The 25598-nt window shown below is 39.4% G+C and overlaps 1 protein-coding gene across 1 annotated transcript in view; it reads left to right on the top strand.

The window, feature by feature from the left end:
• Positions 1-25598, top strand: part of LOC135211432 (GPI ethanolamine phosphate transferase 2-like) — a 468113-nt gene that overhangs the window by 157451 nt on the left and 285064 nt on the right. The window contains exons 4-5 of the mRNA XM_064244742.1: positions 9967-10176; positions 18772-18960. Of these exons, the coding sequence (XP_064100812.1) occupies positions 9967-10176; positions 18772-18960 (399 nt within the window). The remainder of the gene's footprint in view (positions 1-9966; positions 10177-18771; positions 18961-25598) is intronic.

Below are 25598 nucleotides of genomic sequence, written 5' to 3'. Positions count from 1 at the left end.
TTGGACAGCATCCCTCCATCATGCATCTTCTATACGTACGCGCTGGCGTCCCTTAGCTCGGCCACTCCGCACCCGAAACTTTACCGTACACAATCGGCATTCGTTCGCTCCAACGATTTCGTTTAGTAACGTAAATTCGTTAGTGATTTCGTTGCAGTACATATTATTACGTATTTGTGTAACTTTGCGTAAATTAACGTAGTCATGGGTCCCAAGAAAGTTGAAATTCACGGAAAGAAGCGCATGCTGTCTCTGGAGACAAAGATGGAGATCATAAAGAAGTACAAAGCTGGTATGCGATTGAGTGTGATCGCAAAGGAATACGGCCGTAATCCGTCGACAATAGGCACCATCCTTAAACAAAAGGATGCCATCAAAGCAACTACACCATCGAAGGGCATCACTATTTTGTCCAGCAAGAGGAGCCATGTGCACGACGAGATGGAACGGCTGCTCCTCATCTGGATAAAAGACAAAGAAATCGCTAGCGATACAGTAACGGAGACAGCAATCGCTCACAAGGCCAGTGCTATTTTCGGCGATTTGATTGCGCAGGCGGAAGACGAGGGAGGGGAAGGGACTTCAACGCCAACCCCAGAGTTCAAGGCTTCGCATGGCTGGTTCGAGAAATTTCGTTAACGGACTGGCATCCATTCGGTGGTGCGTCATTGGGAGGCTGCCAGCTCGGACACGAAAGCGGCCGAAGCCTTTAAAAAGACGTTCGACGAGATGATGACCAAGGAAGGCTACAGTTCTCAGCAAGTCTTCAACTGTGATGAGACTGGCCTTTTTTGAAAAAAAATGAAAAAAATGCCTCGTCGGACATAACATCACGGAAGGAAGAGAAGAAGCTACCCGGGCATAAGCCTATGAATGACAGGCTTATGCTCGCACTTTGTTCGAACGCCAGTGGGGATTGCAAGTGAGGCCACCCTACTGGTGTATCACTCCGAGACTCCTCGAGCCTTCAAGGCCCACAAAAGTGTTGAAGGAGAAGCTTCCAGTGATGTGGAGGGCTAATGCAAAAGCCTGGGTAACGAGGCTTTTGTTCACGAGTGGGTAAATCTGTGTTTCGGCCCGACTGTGAAGAGTTTTTTTTTGGGGAAGAGAAGCGCCTCCCAGAAAATGTCTGCTGGTGTTGGACAATGCCCCTCCCCACCCTCCTGGCCATCGAGGAAGATATCCTATACGGAGTATTCCTTCGTTAAGATTCTTTTTCTTCCGCCCAACACCACCCCTCTCTCCAGCCATGGACCAGCAAGTGATAGCGAGCTTTAAGAAGCTGTACACGAAACTCTTTTCAAGAGATGTTTCGACATCACCGATACCACAAACCTCAACCTTGCGTCAATTTGGAAGGAGCATTTTGTCATCGTCATTTGCATCCGACTCATTGACCTAGCTTTGGCAGGAGGTTTCGAGGCGAACCTTGAATTCCTCGTGGAGGAAACTCTGGCCTGATTGCCGTATCCGCCAGAGACTTCGAGGGATTCGAGGTGGGCGAAGCTGGTACTGCAGAGTCAGAAACAGTTGATGATCCAAAAACTGTTTTGGAACCAGATCTTGATGAGATCGTTGCACTCGGCAAGTCCATGGGGCTGGTCGTCGACGAGGACGACATCAACGACCTTCTCGAGGAGCACCAAGAGGAGCTTACGACGGATGACCTGAAGGAGTTGGAGGCCATGCAACTTAACGTCGTTCAAGAGGAGTTCTCTAGCAGCGGCGAGGAAGAGGAGGAGGAGCCTATGACAACTGGCAGAAATTAGGATATTCTAGGTGCTTTTCATAAAGTGCAATTGTTTATCGAAAAAAGACACCCCGAAAAGGCTCACACAGGTCGTATGCTTGCGCAGTTCGATGACATTTGCTTGAGTCATTTCAGGAACATTGTGAAAAGTAGGCAGAAGCAATCTTCCTTGGATCGTTATTTTTTAAATAGGCCTTCAGCATTAGCAGGAGTTAAAGCAAAAAGGAAGAACCAAGTGAAAAAACAGGAAGTTGAAAGCAAAAAGGAGAACCAAGTGATGAAAACAGAACGTTGAAAGCGGTGATGAAGTTGAAATTCTGTAAAAAAAAAAAAACAAAAAAAAAAAAAAAAAAGCCTAGGTAAGATAAAAAAAAAGTTAAAAAATAAAAAAATTTTTTTTTAAAAAAAAAAAATTTTTTTTTTACGTAATTTCTAGATTTTTGTAAGTTAAGTGTTACAGTTTTGTTAAGGTGTTTTGTAAATTTTAGTTTTATGGTTTTCCTTAAATTTTTTGTGTGTTTTTGTAAAGTTAAGTGTACGTACGTACGTACGTTATCTGCCGTTTGTCCTCCTCCTCCTCTGCCGCCACTATTGGAGATAGCCTCACTCGAAAGGTAAGCTTCCACGTTTTACGTTACAGTAATAATATTTCTTGTACACTAATATACACTTTATTTACAGGTTTTCGATTTTTATTCTTAATTTAGGTATTGAATGGGTCCAAATTGTTGTAGTATTTCATTGTTTATAGGTCTATTTAGCTTTATTATGAAATTTAATGGGGTGTTTTTGGAGGGGCTTGGAACGGATTAGCCATTTTACATGTAAAATGTGTTCCAAGATACGAAAAACTCATTATACGAAGGCGCCTCGGAACGGATTAATTTCGTATCTCGAGGTACCACTGTATTTTCAATAATAATAATGAATAATAATAATAATAATAATAATAATAATAATAATAAATAATAATAATTAATAATAATAATAACTGTAATTACAAAAATCACATGTGAAAGTATTTTACAAATACTACTACAATAATCTCTCTCTCTCTCTCTCTCTCTCTCTACTCACTCTCTCTCTCTCTCTCTCTTCAAAGCGATGTATGTTTTTGGATGGTGATTTACTAATTTTCAAATATCAATATTAATGTAAACAGCAATAATATAAATTCATTAAAGAAAATACTAATGCGAATTAGCAAGATTTTAGTTTATAAATAAAAAGAATTATGTAACCCCGTGTCTTGTTTTTTGAACACTTAGCCAGCTTGGTTGGCTGGGTTCCATCTGTCAAATCGAGTGTTGCCATCTACGGATCATTGAGATTCACTCTCTCCTTCTCTTTTGCTAATATATATGAGATAATTTCTCATATATATCAGCATGTTTATTAATATTTTCGCATAATAATAATAATAATAATATAACTAATCTCAAAATTCACATGTGATAGTATTTTAAAGAAGTACAATAATCTATCCATTTCACTCTTTTAAATAAGGACACCCCTCTCTCTCTCTCTCTCTCTCTCTCTCTCTCTCTCTCTCTCTCTCTCTCTCTCCACACGAGATACTAGCATGCGCTAGTGGTAACTCTCGTCCTCTGTTTGGGCTGGAAGTGTATAAGTATATCTTTAAGGACATAACTACATTTTATGGTAAAATAATAATATACAGTACTAGTTTACAAATAATATTACGTTTAATGAGATTAAACAGTAACAATAACATTCTTCTCTCTCTCTCTCTCTCTCTCTCTCTCGTCTCTCTTCTCTCTCTCTCTCTCTCTCTCTCTCTGCTATTGGCTGTTTATATATTTCTAATGGTAAAATGTTTAAGATTACTTTAAAATGATATTAATAATACCAATTCAATGGTATATTTGATGTAGGATAATACTTTAAGTAGACATTTGGTATTTGTGATTTCACATTCCATTGTTCCCTTGTATGAAAGAAAACGTGCATGACTGAATACTTATGGGGGGACTGATTTATTTTCACATACGTAACTAAGTCATTCAGTACGTACATAGTATGTATTTATGTATAAACATAAAATGTAAGATTTACTTTAAAATAGTATTAATAATATTTCAAAGATTAATATGAACCATAATAGGATATTTTATGTATATATGATGAAGGATGGTCTTTAAGGGATACTTTGGTGTTTGCATGTTCAGGATAGTTTATGAGCATTTTTAGAGGGGGTTCCAAACATTCGCGGATTCTAAATATTCGTGTGGGGGTCTGGTACGCATCCCCCGCGAATACGGGGGGACCACTGTACTCTTTTTTGCTTGATTTTTGCGTGATTACTGAACTTTTTTGTGTGTTATCATGGGGCCGAAGAAAGTGAGTGCTAACGACAATAGTGACAGGAAGAAGAGGATGATGTCGATAGAACTAAAGCAAGAAATAATAGACAAACATGAGCGTGGGGCACGAGTGGTTGAACTCGCAAAGATCTATGACCATAGTACATCGACAATTTGTACGATATTGAAGCAGAAGGATGCCATCAAGAGTGCTACACCAGCAAAAGGAACCACAATTCTTTCCCAATTAAGGACAAATATCCACGAGGAAATGGAGAAGCTTCTGCTCATGTGGGTGAAAGAGAAGGAGTTGGCAGGAGATACAGTGACGGAGACGGTAATATGCGAGAAGGCACGGAGTATTTATGCCGACTTAGTGAAGATAGAAGCATCAACTTCTAAAGAGGCATCAGAAGAAGCGTTTAAGGGAAGCCATGGTTGGTTTGATAATTTTAAGAAGAGAACTGGCATCCATTCAGTGGTGAGGCATGGCGAAGCTGCGAGTGCAGACGTGAAAGCAGCCGATACGTACATCCAAAAGTTCGCTGCGCTTGTTGCGAGGGAAAGCTACATCCTGCAACAGGTGTTCAACTGCGATGAAACGGGCCTATTTTAGAAGAAAATGCCACGGAGGACTTACATCACAGCAAAGGAGAAGATGATGCCAGGCCATAAACCCATGAAGGACCGTCTGACCCTTGCATTATGTGATTGTAAAGTGAATCCACTGCTAGTTTATCATTCGGAAAATCCTCGAGCCTTCAAGATGCATAAGATACTGAAAGAAAAATTGCACGTTATGTGGCGCGCCAATGCTAGGGCATGGGTTATGCGGCAGTTTTTTACTGACTGGGTAAATCCCTCGTCTTTTGGCCCTGCAAGTGAAGACGTATCTGCAAGAAAATAAACTCACGCTGAAAGCATTGCTCATCCTTGATAATGCTCCGAGCCCACCCACCTGGTTCTTGAAGATGATATTCTGGAGGAGTTCCAGTTTATCAAAGTCTCTACCTCTCACCCAATACGACTTCAATCCTACAGCCGATGGATCAGCAGGTCATTTCCAACTTCAAAAAGCTGTACACGAAGCACTTGTTCCGCCGCTGCTTTGAAATGACGGAAAACATAAATCTAACCCTTCGAGAGTTTTGGAAAGATCACTACAACATCGTGATCTGTCTATGTATCATTGACTTGGCATGGCAAGGGGTAACGAGACGAACGTTGAACTCTGCATGGAAAAAGATATGGCCCGATGCTGTTGCAGAAAGAGATTTTGAAGGGTTTGAGCCTGAGACCGAGCAAGAAGAGTCAGAGGAGATTGTATCTCTCGGAAAGTCGATGGGTCTGGAGGTAGATGAGGGTGACGTCAACGAACTCGTCGAAGAACATGAGGAGGAACTCTCAACTGAGGAGTTGAAGGAGCTGCAGATGATGCAACACACGAAGGTTCTGGAAGAGATTAACATGAGTGAGTAGGAGGAAGAGCCGGAGGAAGTGATTTCTACAGGTGAAATTAAAGACATGCTGGCAATGTGGGAAAATCTGTCAAATTTCATTGAAAAGAAACACCCAGAAAAAGTGGCAACTGGTCGTGCTTCAGCGCTTTTTAATGACAATTGTTTGTCACATTTTCGAAGCATTTTGAAAGGCAGGCAAAAGCAAAGTTCTTTGGATACATTTTTATTGAAAAGAGCTGCGAGTGAAAGTACAGAAAGTGCAGCCAAGAAGGCAAAAACAAGTGATAATTAAATTTACGTAAATGTTAAGCTTAGTTTAAGTTTAAAGTTAAGTGCATTGTTTTAAGTTTTTTCTTTCATTTGAAATAAGGAAAGTGTAGTTTTAGTTTTAAAGTTACGAAAATAGTTTTAAGTTCTAAAAAAGTGCCGTTTACGTGTCTAGAGTGCCTGCATCCCTTCCCCCCTCCCTCCTCCTCGCCGTTCACCTTCGTTAGCCGCACTCGTCTGTCTCCAAAGTAAGACTATTATGCTAAATAACTCTTTTATTTCTTTATTTCATATTTTATTATGTATTTGTTAATTATACATATTTATTTGTTATTTAAAAACATATCTTTATTCATAATTTACAATGGTTTGGGGATTTTTCATAGGTCCGGAATGGATTAAATTGAATTCAGTTATTTTAAATGGGAGAAATTTGTTTGAGATACGAGCCGATTGACTTACGAGCTCGGTTCTGGAACGAATCAAACTCATATCTTGAGGTACCACTGTACATTTAATACTGAATCATTTGGTATGACCAAACTTTCCTATCTTTTGTAAAACGTGAGATAAATGAAGAAATGTAAACATATTCCTAGTTTTCTAAGCTACAAATGAAAATATGACCCACTGAGCGAGCAGTCTGCCTCCCGGTACCAGCCAATCAGAGGCTGCCAAACAAACGTCTCGTAGGCGCAAGAATCTACCTTAAATGAATCGACTATAGTTATTAAGTATTAGTATGTTAAGTTTTTTATATTGTTACTGAAATCTTTTACATTAAGTAAACTTATATTTTAATGAAGTCCATTTCATTTCTCCCCTTAAGTTTACTTTTATTTATTGGCTTGGATGGCATTCTCTAGTAAGTTTTCACCGGCGAACACAGGTCGACCCAGAAAAGGGATTTTGACGAAGGAAAAATCTATTTCTGGGGAGAGACCTGTGTCGCCCGGTGAACCCAACCCATAGTCTTCCCTTCCCTACACCTATCCAAGCCAGGAAAGGTATCTAACAAAGCAAGGATTGAGTGAGGGTGCTCGCATCGGGCGTCAGTAGTGGTAGTACAGAGGCAGTGTGAGTGTGGCCATTGGCACGGCTCACCCCATATGTGGGTTTTGAGAAAGAATACTCTAAATGGCAGGAGACCTGTGATTAGTGGCTTTCACACGCCCTGAACTTTATACACGACGACCTTTGGGTGCTCGCGCGAGGGTAGTAACCTCTGCATACCAATGCTAGCTTTTTCTCTGGTATATTTAGAAAGTACAGGCAGTCCCCTGGTTACGACGGGGGTTCGGTTCTTAAGACGCGTCGTAACCCGAAAATCGTCGTAAGCCGGAACGACGTTGTTGAAAACATGTCCACAGGGAAAATTTCACTAATTTACAATTTTTTGTAGGGCCGTATCTCTAAAATTATCACAAATTTACTTTTTTCATGTGCAACACTGTGTATTCACAAATTACTGTATATTTTCATTAAAATACAAGAGAGAGAGAGAGAGAGAGAGAGAGAGAGAGAGAGAGAGAGAGAGAGAGAGAGAGAGAGAGAGAGAGATTACATAAAACCATTAAATTCGTTGACCATTGTATGGCATTGTTACTCTCCCAGCTCCGAGTGTCACTGGAGTTATGAGGTAGGGATTGATACAGAAAAAGACAAAGGGAAGAATTTTCTTTTGAAATTAGTTATCGTATTATTACTACTTCTTATTATTAGTTATTATTATTATTATTATTATTATATTATTATTTATTATTATTATTATTATTATTTGAAAATATAATAAACACGTGCATCTACCATAAAAAATTCTCTCATCTCAGTAAGAAAGAGGAATTATCCTTACAAGTGAAATCGAAAGGTCATTTTCATCTCTTTAAAATATGACCATTATGAATTTTGTAATTACAGTTTTATTATTATAATTATTATTATTATTATTATTATTATTAAATAACTGAAATTATCAATAAACATTTTACATACTAGTACCATAAAAATTCTTTCATCTCGGTAAAAGAGAGAGAGAGAGAGAGAGAGAGCGAGAGAGAGCGAGAGAGAGAGGAAGAGAGAGAGAGAGAGAGAGAGAGAGAGAGTTTATCTCTCTCTGTTCTCTCAAAAAATACTTATAACGCTTCCAGCGAAAGTGAGGGAGGGAGTTACCACTATGACACATTATTATCTTGTGTGGCAAAAGAGAGAGAGAGAGAGAGAGTTAACTTTAATTAAAAGTGACATGGATAGATTAGTATTGTATTTCTTTAAAATACTATCACATATGAATTTTGTAATTACAGTTATTATTATTATTATTATTATTATTATTATTATTATTTGAAAGTATTAAAAACAAATAGTACAAGTACATAAAAAGTCTCGAGTGTCAGTAAATGAGAGAGAGAGAGAGGGGGGGGGGCGGGGGGGGGGGGGAAATTTCATGAGCACTCGATGGCAACACAGCAGCTCTTCCCCCCTCCTGGCTGTCACAGAACTTGATATATTTGACAGTTTTAGTACCTGGAGTTAGAGAAAGGTTAGCGAAAGAAGACTGGGATATCCTTCATTCTTCCATAATTTTTTAAATATATAAGCTAAAATCTTACTAATTCACTATGGTATTTTCTTTAATGAATTGATAATTATTGCTGTATAAATTAATATTATTATTGAAAATAGTAAATCATTTATTTATCTTACAAAAAACAAAAAAGCATACATCTTTGTAGTAGAGAGAGAGAGAGAGAGGAGAGAGAGAGAGAGAGAGAGAGAGAGAGAGAGAGAGAGAGAGAGAGAGAGAGAGAAATTATTATTTTTATTATGTGATATCATTTCAACTTATTAAACTTACTAATACAGTATTAATCAAAATTAATATTTGAAAATTAGTAAATCATTTTTGTATTATAAAAATGTATTTAGTCATGAAATAAACATCAAAATACACTTAATTAGTATTTTTGGATTATTTTCGTCGGAAAATACAAAGAGAGAGGAGAGAGAGAGAGAGAGAGAGAGAGAAGAGAGAGAGAGAGAGAGAGAGAAACTATGGTTTTTATATCTAAGTCTAGGTAGAGTATAAATGGATTCTTTAAGTGAAATAATGTTTCAATGATATTTTGCTGTTTTGTATTAAAGGATATGTATACTGTTTGAGAATGCTTCCTTATCCTTGACTATGGTTACCATACAGTTTAGTAGCGTAAATTAATTTATGCGCCCTCCGCTCAGAAACTAGTATTGTGTATGAGGTATCGTTAAAAAGCATAAAAAATCGCCGTAACCTTGGAATTTGCGTTGTAATCTAACCAGAAACTTAGTTTTGTTAATTATGTATACTGGAAACAAGCAATGATTTTTTCGTTATTTGCGCTTTTGGACTGTTGTAAACTGCGCATCCCAAGCTAGTGTATTCATTCGCTCGGAAACTAGTTCCGCATATGAGGCGTCACTAAAAAAATTGAAAAAATACGGCATAAAAAGTGTCGAAAATCATCATAACCTCAAAATTTTTGTTATAATCTAATCAAAAACTTATTTTTATTAATATACTGTGCTAAACTATAAATGATTCTTATCATAGTATGCGTATTTTAAAAGCGTCGTTAACTCGGAACGTCGGAAGCGTCAGCGTCGTAACCTCGGAACAAGCGTCGTAACCCAGGGCAGATTTTTCAATGAATATTCAAGAAAAAGCGTCGTAACCTCGGAACGTCGTAAGCCAGAGCCGTCGTAACTCAGGGACCGCCTGTATTTATATCAGAAAAGTGGATAGCAGGATCATTTTCACCGGGCAACACAGGTCTCTCCCCAGAAATAGATTTTTCCTTCGTCAAAATCCCTTTTATAAACCATCACATGTTTTGTTTATCCAGCCACAAGACCAGTTAAAAGAGAATTCTTTGACATTAGTCTGGTCACCATGGAACTCTGGTTAGGCTAAGGAAAGTGTAACTCCTTGAGGACAAGACAGCAACTTTGCTATTAAAAACTGGGACTAAAGCCAAAATTAGTAGTATAGTACAATATATTGCTCAGAAGACTTTGCCTGAAAAGGAAAATTGTTTTCAAATATATGGGTGATTTTAGTGTTTTGTAGCAGTACTATTCAGATAAAATTGTCTGTGTTTGATATTCACCTAATCAATTACTACTTTCTCAGTCACTTGTGACTGGAAGCATTCCAGGTTTCATGGATATAATCACCAATTTTGGAGCAGGTGAATTGGTTGATGATAACCTCATCCAACGGTGGGTTGATGCTGGCAAACGCATTCATTTTTATGGTGATAATACATGGCTGAGCCTCTTTCCGAAGCAGTTTACAAAATATGATGCCGTCACATCGTTTTTTGTTTCAGATTACACTGAGGTAAAGTTTTACTAAATGTTTCATTATAGTCTGTATCCATTTTCATGTGAAAACATTTAAACTCCAATCAAAGTAACCATGTACATTATTAAGAATTTTTCTCCAATTTCTGAAGTTACTTTTAAGTGAATAGGTATTGTCTCACTTAATTGTGCAGAAAGCTACTAGTACATACTGTACTTTAGTGAAGTAAGTAGCTGAGTCATTGTTTGGCACAAATCAGGTTTAAAGTTAACTTTTATATCTCATTCTGAAGATGGAAATGTGATGATTGCTTATCAAACCAGCATGAGGATTATGGTTTTTTAATTACCTGCAACAGCTAAGTGAAGAATACTTGGGAATAATATTGCAGTGTAAAGTGCATCATTTATATTCCAGGAAATTAGTTTAAACAGATACTGAATAAAAGGTTTTTGCATGGGATAAAGTTACATACTAGCTTTCATTAGTTATATAGTCTGTAATTCCATTGATTATCCATGACTGTAATCAGTTCATGTTAAATTTTATCAGTTCATGTTAAATTTTATGCGTTAAGTGTCTACTTTCAGTTTGGGCAGTAGGAATTTTTAACTATTTTGTTCTCTAAGTCAAGACAGAATCCAGTTTTATTTTAAATGAAATAAGTTTTCATTGTGGCAGAATCAAAGCTAAGCAAGTTTAATACAGACCTCCCCACTTTTACTTTACTCATACCGGCTAACAATATTCCCCTAGCCACACTCTCCTCTTTACGTTACTATTTATGTACAGGACGGTTGGTTCAGCGAGGAAAACAAAACTCTCAAAATCCATGTACTCGCCATATACCAAGAAATTCAGGGCGAGACGCTGTGCTCCACCGGATTCAGACGTTAAGACACAAACAACTGCTGAATATCATACACCAAAAAACCAAACAAGCACCAAAACCATACACCAAAACAAATCAACATGACAAATCACAACACAAACAAACACCTACGACGCTAAAACTTCACACAGCTCAACAAACACCAACCAACATCAAGACTACACAACAACTCAAAACACAACAAATCAATAACACAAACCAACAACAATCAACATTAAGAGTTCACAACTCACAACCACAACAATTCACAAATCAAATAACAGAAACTCACAAGCTCAACAACCTTCAGACGGAGACAAGCACAACAAACTCAATCACTTAATATCAAAGCAATCCAGAAAGCATACAACAGCAACTCACTACCTCTGTCCAAAAAACTGCCTCATTTGATTGACTGCCAAATACAGACTGATCACTCCTCACTCCCTCAAGGCTCCACGACCGAATCTGCAGATGAACCCAACCGCCCACCAACAGACAATTCACTCACTAACTACCCATACACCATCTCTCTCTCTCTCTCTCTCTCTCTCTCTCTCTCTCTCTCTCTCTCTCTCTCTCTCTCTCTCTCAAAGCAGAAAATCACAGATACAAACCTTCCCCATACTACCTTAACAACAACAAATAAACACAAAACTTGATATAGCAAATACACAAAACATCCAAACCCTTCCTATTGCCTCCAACGAACACAAACAACCTAACAAGACAACAACCATAACAACCAGCCACACTCTCTCTCTCTCTCTCTCTCTCTCTCTCTCTCTCTCTCTCTCTCTCTCTCTCTCTCTCTCTCTCTCTCAAGCAACCCTTGAGAACGTTGTCAAATGCAACTACTACATCACTCCTCTATATCATATAAACCCATTACTTTATTCTGTTTTATTTTGAATGAAATATTTTTTTATATAAACCCATTGCTTTATGATAGCCTAATAGTATGTGGTAGTAGTAGCAATCACTGTTCATGTCCTTAAGAGGCCTCTTTTCTACCCAACTGTGCATGGTCTCATGTTCACCCCAGTGGGGAAAACTGACTGCTATTCTCTGCATATTCTGAGCCAGCTGGAACTCAGATGAGTTTGAAGGAGTGTTAATTTTCGTAAATTAATGGGTGTGTATTTGGAAATATTTTGTCTTTAGATCATTTCTGTTGTTTCAAGAGCAACTCAATGTCGCCTATTGTTCTGGATTTGTTGTTATTGGGTTTGACTTCTGGTGCTACTTTTGTCTGTACTCTTACTTCTGCCTTATCATAAGCCAACAAGAGTCCTGGTGTCATTAACATTGCACATTGCAGAGGTTTCCACTGCTGCAATGTCTATTGTTGTGTTTTCCACTGTTGGACAGCCTTTAGGTTTCACACTTGGTACAGCTCTACAATTAATGGGCACGTGAGTTTTTCTCATATTTCAACCTTTCCTTCTATGATGACAGTGGTTGTAAACCTCTCCTGTGACCCCTCCACCATGGCAGAGAGAAGTTTGCAAGTAGGATGTTTATTAGCTGTATTTGTCTTGCTACTCTTTTTCTCTGACTTCTGGTGATGTGAAATCTGGGAAGAAATAAGAAAGAGCAATGTCTCTTGCTGGAGATTACTTTGGCTCCTGTAACCCCAGACAAGAAGCCAAGGCATTCATTTGCCTTTTTTCCCCAAGACAGTTTCATTGGCATTGCTGAGGAGAACCTGTTTCAGTCCACCTTGAGATTTATTTGTGCACATTTTGGAATTTTTGGATGAAAAGAATAAGAAAGTGGTCTTACTTACAAAAGTTCTGGGATAGATATGCTAGGCACTTCAACATTTCCAAAAACTCAGGAATGAATCCTCAGTTGCCAAGTTCCAAACTGAGGAATCCCTTATGATATTGGTTATAGGACCTTTTAGCTGACATTATGCTGGCTAAAGTGTCTTCAGTTGCAATGTAAGGAGATATCCTGGGATTTTATCACCTTCTGGATGCATCCGGCTATTTTAACCTTGCAGAACAAAGATAAGACATTCTTATAGAATCCAGGGTTGCCCTTCCCAAGGGCAACCCTGGATTCAGGAAGAATCAGCATCTTCCACATTATCCAAATGATGTCTGGGTGAAATGTACACCATTAAGAAATTCGTGTGGGAGTGTTTGCAATATGACAAATTTTTAAATCAATTTGTATTTTTCATAGCTAACATACCTGAGGTTTTAACAATAGGATAAATCTCGTGCCAGCTAGGAACCGGTTAAAACAATCAAAGCTTGTATAGCAAGGAATCTGTGAGATCTGGCAACTCATGCGTATATGAGATGAAGGTTGTTCGGCGACCAAGCAAGTATCTCATGACGCTTCAGTCTTCTTTGACCGCTTTGGAGAGTAGAGGCTGTTGCTCTCCTTCCAAGCCAATTGCTTTATTTTCCCATGATTCTTTGTGTTTTTAGTTGTGTTTGTGTGTGTGACTGTGTTATCATGGAGTCATCTGAGTCTTCACAGCTTCGTCACGCATGTGTATGGGTGTTCAGGGTTTTCTGTGCTCCAGGCTTTGGCTTCTACGACATGCAGTAGGTGCCAATCTAATTTTTGTACTATTATTAATCACTGCCCGGAATGTCATGCCTGGCCTAAGTCACAGTGGAAGGTGTTTTATAAGAGGAGGGAGCATCGCAGAGTTTCTACTCTTCCTTCTCGGGAGGGGTTCCTTCTTGTTGAGATTGGCTTACCCCTCTTCCAGAACCACTCCTCCTGCTGCAATTGTTCCTCTGTTTCCTTCTTTTTCTTCCATTGATTCTTCATTGGAAGTATCAGGAGTTGCTCAGGATGATGTTAGTCTAATGTAGCCCCTCTCCTATGGGATCTAATGTCCTTTCTGTGAGGGAGGAGGCTGCTTCATCTGTTTCATTATTTTCAGATTCAAAATCAAACCAGATGGTGGCTGTTTGGGGATTGCTAGGCATATGAAGTTCCCCCTCCTTAGATGGCCTGCTGACTCATATCTTGGAGGCATGAACCACTCACCCCTGGCCCCAATGCCAGTCCTTTCTCCTCCAGGACTACATTATATCGGATCTAGTGTGCTGCCTCTTAGTGGGACTCCTATGTCATCGTTGACGCTTTCTGGGTCGTGTCTTATCATTCCACAAGGAAGGCCATTGACCAGCGCTGCCTTTAGAGATGTTGTGATGTCACTCCCAGCATCTTCTCAGCCTATGACGTCATCACTTGCTTTCACTGAACCGTCAGAGAGTTGTTTCAAACAGAGTTCGAAAGGCTGGACTCTGTTTTTCAAGAGAAATATGCTGCTCTCTCTGGGAAGAAGAGTCGTAAATGGAGTGTTTCTTTCCCTCCACCATCTAGCAAGAAACGTTGTAGAGGGGCAGTTGTATTACATCACCTGCTTCTTTGTCTCTTCCCCCTCACCTTCGAGTCAGACGTTGGAGAATTAAGGAATTTGTGGCTTTGTCTTCCGTAAGCAAAAGGAGTGCATCACCATCTTCTCAACAAGGATGTGTTTCTCCCTTACATGTACGTGTTTGTGAGGTTGGAAGTGAGGTATGAGAAGGGAAGCCATTGACGACTATTTCCCTACACGGCCGTGTCTTTCATGTATGTGTGAGTAATGCATTGTTGACTTCGCTTCATGGCCATGTCTCTCCCTTATGTGTGCATGTTCACGTCATGGGGATGCAGTACATGAGGGGATTCTTCATCATCTTCCTTCCACAGCTGGGCCACTCCCTTACACATACGTGTTCATGACGATGGGAGTGTTAAGAGTGCTCCTCTGTCTTCCTTATGCGCTCGTGACTTCCTTATACGTACGTGGTTGTGATATCAGTGGTGCTGGCCCCTTATACCCTGTTCCCTGTTCCTGTTCCTGTTCCTGTTCGTGTCCAATCTGTCGGAAGAATGATAAGACACCAATTAAGAAGTCAAAAAGTATCTGCAACGAAGGTGTCTCCTGTTCCTTTCAAGGATTCTTATCTCTATGAGGTTGTGCGTCGAGAGTGTGAAGCATTCTTAGTTTGTTGACGTGTTTTTTGCTCTCCTACTAGAGACCGGAACCTTAGGAGTCATGTCTCCTTCAGGCAGTTCTGTTCAACGTCACTCCTTGTCTCGAGACCGTGGTTGGTTGACGTCTCATGGACGTGAACCTGACTCGTTGCATGCCCACGTATGTGATTCGTCCTGTGAACGTGTATGTGGTTCATCCCACGGATGTTTACGTGATTCATCTTGCGAACGTGAACGTGTTTGTCGCACAAGCTAGCTACCCAGGCAAACGTCTCCAGTGCTGTTGCAGAAGGATGAGGATCCTGCCAAGCCGCCTTCTTGACATCGTTGGTCTCCTTTGCTGGAGCAGGAGGAGGGGGAGAGTCAGGAGTTTCTGTCCTCTTTCTCGCAGGTTGTTGATCTCATTCGCGAGTTCAACAATCTTGAATGACGGACACAGGCTCAGTCTGTTATGACTCCAACGGGTATAGAGGCCTTACTGGGTGCCAGAAGAGATTCTAGGCTTTCATTTGAGCTTCCCTTGTTGGGCCATGTGCAGTCCATTTTGCAACGTGTGAACGCCTTGGTCTCAGATTGTGATAGCTCTCTGTGTTCCAATAAATCTTCAAAGATTCTTCCTCCTCCTCTCATGCAGCATTGAAAATATTACTCCACTAATGTAGTTCAATTGATGTCCCGTTACCTTAATCCTGGTTTGGTCCATCTTAAGCCTTGTTTTGACCCTAGATCAGGTTTGGTCTGAGGTCCGTCTTTTTTCGTTGCAAGTGGCCTTGGCTATGGAAAATACAGCTGTTTCCATCTACCAGACTGTCTCCGGACTGGACTTATGGTCCACTGCGGTAGCCAGCATTGCTTCGGATAGAGCTGAGGGAGATTTAGTCAGTTTCTCCTCCTTGGCTCAGTTGTTGCAGTCTGGTGCGAAGGCTGTTTCATATCAGGGCCACCTTAGTGCAACTTTGTGTGCTAACCTCCTTCTGGCTAGGAGGGACGAGGCCTTGTCGAAGGTGGGGGGGTTAGTAGACTCGGAGTCCTTGTAGGCTCTCTGGAACGGGGACTTCCTTGATTCTCAGTTTCTTTTCCCAAGAACTGAGTTGGAAGATACGATTGACCGGCAATGAGCATATACTAAGGATAGGCTAGTAAATCAGGAAGTCTCTAAGTTAGAAGCTTGTACTTTTCGTCCTTCTCCTCCTCCCCTGCAATGACAGCAAGGCAGTCTTCTCCTGTCAAGTCATCTAGGTGTTCGACTTCTTTGAGGGTCTCTCAGTCTCCTTCACAGCTCAAGCCAAAACAACAACAACGTCCCTGTCAGTCCCTCCCCTACAAGCCTGGAAGGGGCTCTAGAGGGAGGAGCAGAGGGGGTTGTCAATAGAGTGGACACCTCTCTATCGACAACCCCCTCTGTGATGGAGTGGACACCTCTCCCTTTCCATTGCCGTGGGTAGGGGGATACCTGGCAGGCCATTAGGCCAAATGGCAATTGCATGAGTGGAGAAATGGTTAGTAGATGTTCTTCGGGTGGGATATCTACTACTCTTAAACTTCTCTCCTCCTCTCTCGGACAGACACCTTCTCAATCGGATGTATGCTTATGACTCCCCAGAGTATTTGGCTCTTCAAGGGGAAGTGTTGAAAATGTTGAACAAGGGTACAGTGGAGAAAGTAAAGCGTCCTTCTCCGGGGTTTTACAGTTGAATTTTCCTGGTTCCGAAAGCGATGGGTGATTGTAGACCAGTAATAGGTTTTGGCCACTATTATCTACTAGCAGAGGAGGACAAATCTTCAACAGTTGCAACCAGTTCCAGGATAATGGTATGTTTCTTTGGCAGGGCATCAATCCTTAACATTAGGATTAATGTCTACCAATTGGATAACTTTGTGATGTGGAAGGACACAGAAATACGTAAATGACTTCTTTGCCCCTTTTATCCTCTTTGGATCTGATAGACCTTTGTAGTAGATATTCTAGCCTGTAACTTACTTCATGAAAATTTTGTGTAGGATATGTCAGAAAAGCTGGCCAACAATGCCATTAAGGCTGCAATGATTAATTTAAGATCCATAACCAGTAGACCCCATCCACTCATCTTAAAGTAAATACAGGCAGTAGATTGCCAACTCTATCCATCCAATAAATTTTTACAGCAGAACCCCTTTTCAGGAGATGCTTATTTTTGTATTTTGATCCACCTGTCACCCTGGAAATTCCTTTTGCTATTCCTTCTGTTTGGGGAAAAAGATTTTTTCAGTTTTGCACATTTTGTTTTGAGTTGGTGACATGTATGACTAGTAGTAATTGATTTTGGTAGAGAACATGTGACGGAGTTCAAGCGTGGTCACTGACCAGCTTCTACCTCATCCACGCTTTGGATGCCAAATGCCACAGATTCCTTGCTTATTGTACAATTTTTTTTATTGTTTTTAACCAGTTTCCAGCTGGCACCTGAAGATTTATCCTATGGTTAAGACCATAGGTTTGTTAACAATGAAAAATACAAATTAATTAAAAATTTGTCATGTTGGCAGGTTCTAGCACTTAGGGTTTTGTAACTAACCCTTTTTAAATTCCAGCTTTTATATGTGATAAGGCTGAAGATCCATTTCTTTGCCCTGTGAGCCCTGTTGGGTGCTAATCTTAAAGAACAAGAAAGCTTACGACAGATGACTTAGACTTTTCCTGTCTACTAACCAAAGGACAGGCTACTGCTTCAAAAACACTGTATCTTGTTGGTTACAGTGGGTAACACTGTACCCTTATGTCTCTAAAGAAGAAGCCTCATTGGTGGGAGAATATTATAAAAAAAAGTATAGTATTCTCATCTTTTTCAGCCTAAATCCTAAATGCTGTACCCAGATATAGGATTTCAGGAATTCTAAATGCAGTTACATAATGGGAAGGTTCAGTCAACTTTTGAACTCCTTTTTGAGTGGTTTTATGCATAAGGGGGTGGAATTGAATGTGTGAGATTCATTAGTCATTCCAGGTAATGGTATTGTGGTGGAAGATGTAATAAATTCCTCTTCCTTCTTTTTCTGACTTAGTCCTGATTATTTTATGCTGCCAATGAATCATAGACTTCTTGTGGTTCAAGCTGTTATGTCACTCTTGCCTAACTTCTTATCACAGTATCAAGAAGTAATCAAAGCACAAACTATTACTTCACTCACAGGGTGTTGGAAACTTGGTTCTAAAATTTTTTATCATCAAGTGCTCCTCAATTTGTTGGGGCTGACAATAACTGTACATATCCTTTGCATTATCCCCCCAATGATTCATGTTAATTATGAGTGTTGGGTTTTCATGAAACAGTTGTTGTTAGAAACAAAATCTCTTACAGAATCCATCAATCACAATATGTACTTCTGTTCCCTTTTCTATAGGCTATGTTGAATGTTCCATGCAAAAGAATGAGACTGGCAGTTCTTTTCTGCTAATATTTCAGAGTTGCACATGCACATACAGTTATTCAGTAATTCTCCTCTGGCTATTAGTCTTCTACATGTAATACTTCGAAAGCTATGTGTCTGGGGAACTTAACACTGGGAATGAAGGCCAATTAAGAATGATGGATTTGTGTGAAAAAATTTTGGGTATTCTAAAAACATTTTTATATCTTACAACTTGCATAAGAAATTATTAGATTTAGATATATCAGCTTTTGCTAAATGCAGTGATTTCTAGTGATGATAAAATGTAAAGCATTATGTGATCAGCAGATATAAAGATAGTAATGCTTTATTGACAGGTTGATAGGAATGTAACTCGGCATATTCCTAATGAGATGAAATCAGATGATTGGGATGTCCTTATCCTGCACTACCTGGGTCTTGATCATATAGGTCATTTGGAAGGTCCCATGAGTTCCTTGATTGGTCCTAAATTACTAGAGATGGATCGCGTACTTCATGATATTCAACAAGGACTACAAAAAAAGGTAAAGTTTGTTAGTACATATTTTCAAATAATGAGCCTAATATGCATTTCAGGGACAACGAGTCTTCATTTTTCTCAAATATCTTTCAACCTAATTATTTGATTGAAATGGTACTGTAACACAGTGTACAAGACACCTCCCCCTAATTTTTTGTAATATAGTTCATTGTCAAATGGTGTTAGTTAAGGCATGTACGTACTCTTGACTTTTAAAAGCAAAGTCGTATGAGTCAGTTGGAGTCATTTACAGATTCGAACGCTCCCATTGTATTGTTTATAGTATCCTTGGTGTGACAGGTAATGCCATAATGTTAAGGGGTTGTCTGTCGGCTGCACCCTTCACACTATAAATATTCACTGCGTAACTGATGAAGACAGATTTTTCATCGCTGGCATGGCTGCCATGTTACTTTGTCTGTGTCGTTGCAGAAATGCATTTGCAATACACCTCCAAACCATATAAAAAATGGAGAAAGCTAACAGTAGATTAAGGATCAATCTCAATAGGCAAGTGAGATGGTCCAGAGCCTTTGAGGATGAATACTGGTCCATGGATAACATCCACAAACCTGTAGATCTTGTAATTATCAAGATTGATAGTGATAACAAGGATGGTTTGTTTCTTGATAGTGACAAAGGCTGTGAATAAAGTTCTTATAATTCCTTTACTATAAATATCAGACGCCTTCAACGGGGTAGCTGGGTGTGACCTATGGGTCGGCTCCCCGTATTTAGGGTCTTTTGATGAGGAAAAGGCTAATTGGAGGGGTGGCTGTGGTAGTGTTTGACACTCGCCCCAGTTTTATACTGACGCCTTTTATATAGGTGAGCGAGTCAGAGGTTTCTGACATGTCCAATTTAGCAGTTCTCTGGTATTATAGCAATATTTTACTAGAAATAGTGCTAAAGGAGACATATTTCACGGAGCGACACGGCTGAGCCCAGAAATAGTAGTGTTAGTTATATACTGAGTTGTCGGTTAAACTGTGTAATTTGATTTTGGTTACCTGATTATCACGGGGTAATAATAAAGTAGAAGTCTCTGTTTTCTTTAAGATGCACTCATGAACTAATATAGACTTGAGTATTCATCAATAATTATTGAGTATATATAGCACGACATAATGCCATATGTGTGTTGCGTTGATGGCAAAAATATAGGTATAAATATAGTCTATAAATAAAACAAAATATCACTTGGGAAAGTGTTTAGATCAGACAACATATTCATTTCCATTTTTATATACTTATTCAAAATCATTCAAATTCATAAGCAACAAGTATACTCAGATTATGTAAGTGATAAAATCTATTGAAAAGAGGCTTTGATTGGAGAGAAACCCTGTCAATTACACTAATATCCGTAGACTGCCCATTTCCCCTGGTAAACTGCTGAAGAGGACTTCCTTAGGTAACTGGACATATGTCCCACTGTCCCCTGAGAAAAACCTCTAGCTTGGAGGAGATACTTGATAGTCTCCATTCGTGAAGAGAGAAGAGATAGGGATTCTACCAGTGAAAGACATAAGAAAATTGATTTCTTAACTGATAATGAATGAGGCAAAAACTAGATACCTTCTTTATAACTAAAAAAATAACTGTATGTTTAGTGCCTGGAAATAGGGTAATAGGTAGCACTTACATTAATGATAAGTAGTATAATTCAAGAGGCATGAAACTCAACTCATTTACTAAACACAGTACAGTACAAGAATTACATTCTTATTACTGGCATTAGGTTAATAGAAACAAAATTGTAGTGTGATATGAATAGAGAAACACACATATACCATGATATTATGATAGTAGTTTCCTCCAAATTATATTAATTTTCTATATTTTATTCCTTTATGGCAATTCACCTGCTGAGCATTAAGGAAGTGGACAAAGCTCCTCCTACTTAGGCAATTTAAGGGAAGTGAGGAGACCTTTGTGAACTGGATGATGGTCATACCCTCTTTAGCCTACTCCCATTTATATAATTTAAGAAAATACAGTAACGATGATTAAAGAAACACAGATTCTACAAAAACCAATATTTATTACATTCAAGTTTACTTAATATTATATAATATAATAGGCAGGAAAGGGGATGGGGGGAGGAGATGGGAAGGCCGGGGAAGTAGGTTGAGGGAGGGATGAGGAGAGAAAGGGTGAGGGAGGAACGGGATGGGAGGAAAGCACGTTCGAAAGCATTGATTGGCAATGCTTGGCAACACCTTGTAAGTCAAGAGTAAACACCGTAACTAACACCATTTGACAATACACTACATTACCAAAAATTAGGGTTAGGTGTCTCATACACTGTGTTATAGTACTATTTCGATTAAATAATTAGTTTGAGAGATTTTTGAGAAAAACGATAACTCGCGGTCCGTGAAATGCATAATAGTATGTACTAAGTGAGGAGTTGTTCCTACACAATATACAAACCCTTGTTCCTTTACAATAGCAATTGTTTATGGTGAAGCTGGAGCGTGGCCATTAAAACTCGTGAACAAGGTGGTTAGGCAATAGGCAGTAACTACTGTCCGGTAGGCGGGGAGACCTGCCTGCCTGGATATAAACATTCCACTTTGCTTTCAGCTGTTATGCGATGCAGATGTGTTTTCGTGAGCTCTTGCCATTAAACTCACTATTCCCGATGTGATCTTTTCTTTTATTGTTATAAATATTGGATAGTGTAAGTAGTACCTCGGACTTTGAACTTAATCCTTTCCAGAAGGCTGTTCAAAATATGATTTTTTTTTAAATAAGCAAATATCCCCATAAGAATTGAAGGGAATCAGGATAATCCATTCTAGCCAACCCAAAAGATTCCCCTTTTCACATTTTTTCTATTATAAATGTGTTCAAAAGATAAATTAAGAGTAAAGTAATAAAACTGTATGTTATATGAAGTAAAATTTTCTCAAAATTTTGTTTACATGTATGATTTACGAACTGTTTGGTGAAAATGGCACACGGCCAGCTGGGGTATGGTGGGAGGAGAGACGGGAACCCTTTGAAGAAACTGAAATGGTTGTAGCAGGCGAAGGTTGATAACAAATTCAATTTTATTCACATTTTACAAGGATAATCAAAGAAACCCATAGTGTGTGTTTCCGATTGTGTCAGGCTGCCAATTGAGTGGAATTTATAGCTATGTACAGAGAACCCCCCATATTTAGGGGGATGCATACCAGACCCCTTTGCAAGTACTTAGAAGCCCTTCTAATAATGCTTATAACTGCCTATCTTGACAGTTCAGATACCAAATGTATACCTTAAATAACATCATACATCAGATTTACCTTAAGTTATTAGCTTATTACATACTTATTAATCTTTGAGATTATGTTATTAATATTTCAAAGCCATCTTAAACATTAGTACTTAAAGATATATATGTACATATGTACTTCTAACACTTCCAGCCAAAAGAGAGAGAGAGAGAGAAAGTCCTGAGAGAGTTCCGAGAGAGAGAGAGAGCCGGATAAAGAAGAGAGAGGACAGAGATAGAGAGACCCGAGAAGAGAGAGAGAGAGAGAGAGAGAGAGTTGTCCTTATTTAAAAGAGTGAAGTGGAAAGATTATTGTATTTCTTTAAAATACGTACCATCGCATATGAATTGTGTAATTACAGGTATACACAAGGCCTATACAAAGAGGTCATTTGAATAGAGGATTATCCCTGAGTCACCCTTCTGGGCTCGTCACGCTCGCCACAGCTCGCCCCAGCCCGGTCAGTTACCTTCTTACAACCAAGGCCTATGCTTAAAACGAAAACAGTGACTTAACCAACAATGCCAAATAACTGTTCTGTTTATGGATGCCTGAATACCAAGAGAAAATCAAAAGGCAATGGCATTAGGTATTTTACGTTTCCTAGAGACAAAATTTACCGTGATAAGTGGATAAACGTGTGTTGCCGATCTGATGAAATCAATCCAAACCATGCAGTGGTGTGTTCAGCTCATTTCACCCCAGAGGACTACATTTATGATATGAAATCAAGATTGCTGACTACTGAGAGCCCTAAAAATATGAGGTTATTGAAGAAAAACGCTGTTCCATCTATACATATACCAAAAGGTTATTGGTTTCTCTAATATGGTTAAACATGTCTTTAATGTAGATTACATCATGACACATAAGTTGAATCAAGACTGCCTAGAGCATCTGTTCGGTTACGTAAGGCAAATGAAGGGCACATACGATCACCCTAATGGAGTTGAATTCAAGTTTAGGTTTAGGTAATTGATTCTGGGAAAAGATGTAAAAATAATTAGTGAAAAAACAAACATCATTGCAAAGAGCAACAATTATGGCATGTTGACAAATGAGTCTGCATGCAATTGAAAATACAGTGAAGATAGAGAATTGGCATTAGAAATATACTTGACCAGCTCATTGTTTAAAGATTTAGATTTTGAATGTCCCACAGAAGATGTAAACAATCAGATTCTGGATAAAGAAAACGAAAAAACGGCTGCCACTGTAACTGAAGATGAAGCTCTTAAATATATAGGTGGTTATATTGTCAAAAAGTTTTCTACAAAATATCCACAATTAGGAAAAAAGATGAGAGTGTAAAAATGCAAAAGGAATCGTGGATTGAAATGGTAAACAGAGGTGAGCTGAATTTGCCACCAGAGGAATTTTCTTCTCAATTAAGTGTCCTACGAGAAGTCTTCGTTTCATCACGTTTAGAAGGGAAAGCATGCAGAAAAACTCTTGTTGCTGAATTGCAACGATCAGCAGTAAAGGTCCCTGAAGAGATTATTGAATTCTTCGCAAAGATCTCTATATATTTTAGACTAAGGCACCTAAATAATACTATTAAAACGAAGAAGAGAAAGATGAAAATTGAAAATGATCGGGGAGACACAAGAAAAAAATTCAAGTTAAATATTTAGATCTGTGTATAAATACTTTAGACATTTTAAGGCCTTCAATCAAGGAATTGTTGTAAAATAAATGAAGGTGTTATTTCTGTTTGTATTTCAAGTGTTTAGAAATTATTTTCATTAATAAAAGTTACAACTACAGCCGTGTTTCCCTCAATACCTGCTTCCCAATTCACACTGCTGTACTAAGGCTACAGTAATATTATTTTATTAATAAAATTTTTTGGGCATTCTCGGAATTTTCTGTTAACGAAAGTATCAGATTAAGTAGTCAAGAGCAGGAATTACTCAAAGAGTAATGTCTTAATCTACAATGCCGCGGCCCACCAGTGAATCACCGGTTGTGGCCGGCGTGACGTCACAGCGAGAGAGAGGAGCGAAGATGACAGTTCTGTCCGTCTGACCTCTTTGTATAGGCCTTGGTTATACAGTACTCACCACGATGTTAAGCTAATTAGCGTCAAGTGGCCTAATTTCTTGTCGAATTTTGAAGGAACAGAAAATTTGGGAAGAAATTTTGTCAGTGCATTAGGCTGTGTACAGCATGTAGAGAAACGGGTCAAGCTTGGACACTGACAAGGAGAGAGCGCTTTCGGAATCCTCACCTTACAGCCCTCATTCACACACACTCTGAAGCTAACACTAGAATCAGACATATTCACGAAAATCCAAAGTGAAGTCCAAAAAACAGTCCACGATAGCGAATGCCAAACAACGATCCAAGTACGTCACCAAAAATCAGTCGAAAGATGATCAAAAGCGTTGTGAAAAAAGAATTCCAGTCAGGAGGAAGTAACAACAATGTTGATACTACCGGCGACAGAGAGAATCTGATTAGAAAACGGGAATGGTTCCTAGTCCTGCCACCCACAGCAGGGCGGTAGATCACCTGACCTACCTGTAGCGAGTGCCGCGAAATTTGAATTTCTGTCGGGGACGACGGAGTCGATAGCTATGTATATATCTGACAGGTAAGTTGAATGTATGAAAATTCTGGGTGCTATGTTGAGCCTGAATGGAATGACTCTGAACAAGTAAGCCTGTCTTCCTAGTTTGAAGCCTAGGTAGGGAGAAAAGTTTCTTGCTATCGGGACGTGATAATAAGTGTCTGTAAGATCGATAGAGGTGGTGACGACCCCACGGGGAAGCAAGGTCCGCACCTGCCAGACGGTTAGCATGCGGAACTTGTCGCATTGAATGTATGAGTTGAGACGGGACAAGTCCAGAATCACTCTTCGTTTGTTCGTGTCTTTCTTTAACACGGTGAACAAACGTCCTTGAAATTTCAGGTGTCTGACTTTCTTTATTGCCTTCTTTTGAAGAAGGTCTTTGGTATAGTTTAGAAGGTCTGTCGTTGGAATTTGGTGGAAACTGACTGGTGGAGGAGGCCCTTTTATCCATCTCCACCCCAGACCTTTTGATACGATACTGTGGGCCCATGTACTGAAGGTCCAATGGTCCCGGAAGAGGTACAGTCTCCCACCTACCTGGAGAGGTTCATTGATTGGTTGAGGTCTTACTTCCTCTGCCTCCTCTGAAACCTCTGCCCCTGGGGAGAGCTCTGGAACCAGCTCTGTGCGGGTAAGCTCCTCTTGCTCTACTACCCCTTGTGTGCCTGTTATAGTTTTGAAACGTCCCTTGCGCATCAAACGAAGCATTGAAAGCCAGGGGCGTCACAAAAGTAGCCGAACTCGAGGACTGTCGAGTTGGCTGACTTTGTAACAGTACAAATTGTTGTTGTTGTGGTCGTG

The sequence above is a fragment of the Macrobrachium nipponense genome, chromosome 4 (genome assembly GCF_015104395.2).
Source record: "Macrobrachium nipponense isolate FS-2020 chromosome 4, ASM1510439v2, whole genome shotgun sequence".
Classification (NCBI taxonomy): domain Eukaryota; kingdom Metazoa; phylum Arthropoda; class Malacostraca; order Decapoda; family Palaemonidae; genus Macrobrachium; species Macrobrachium nipponense.
The sequence above is the reverse complement of the archived record's forward strand: the minus strand, read 5'-3'. Positions and strand labels throughout refer to the sequence as shown.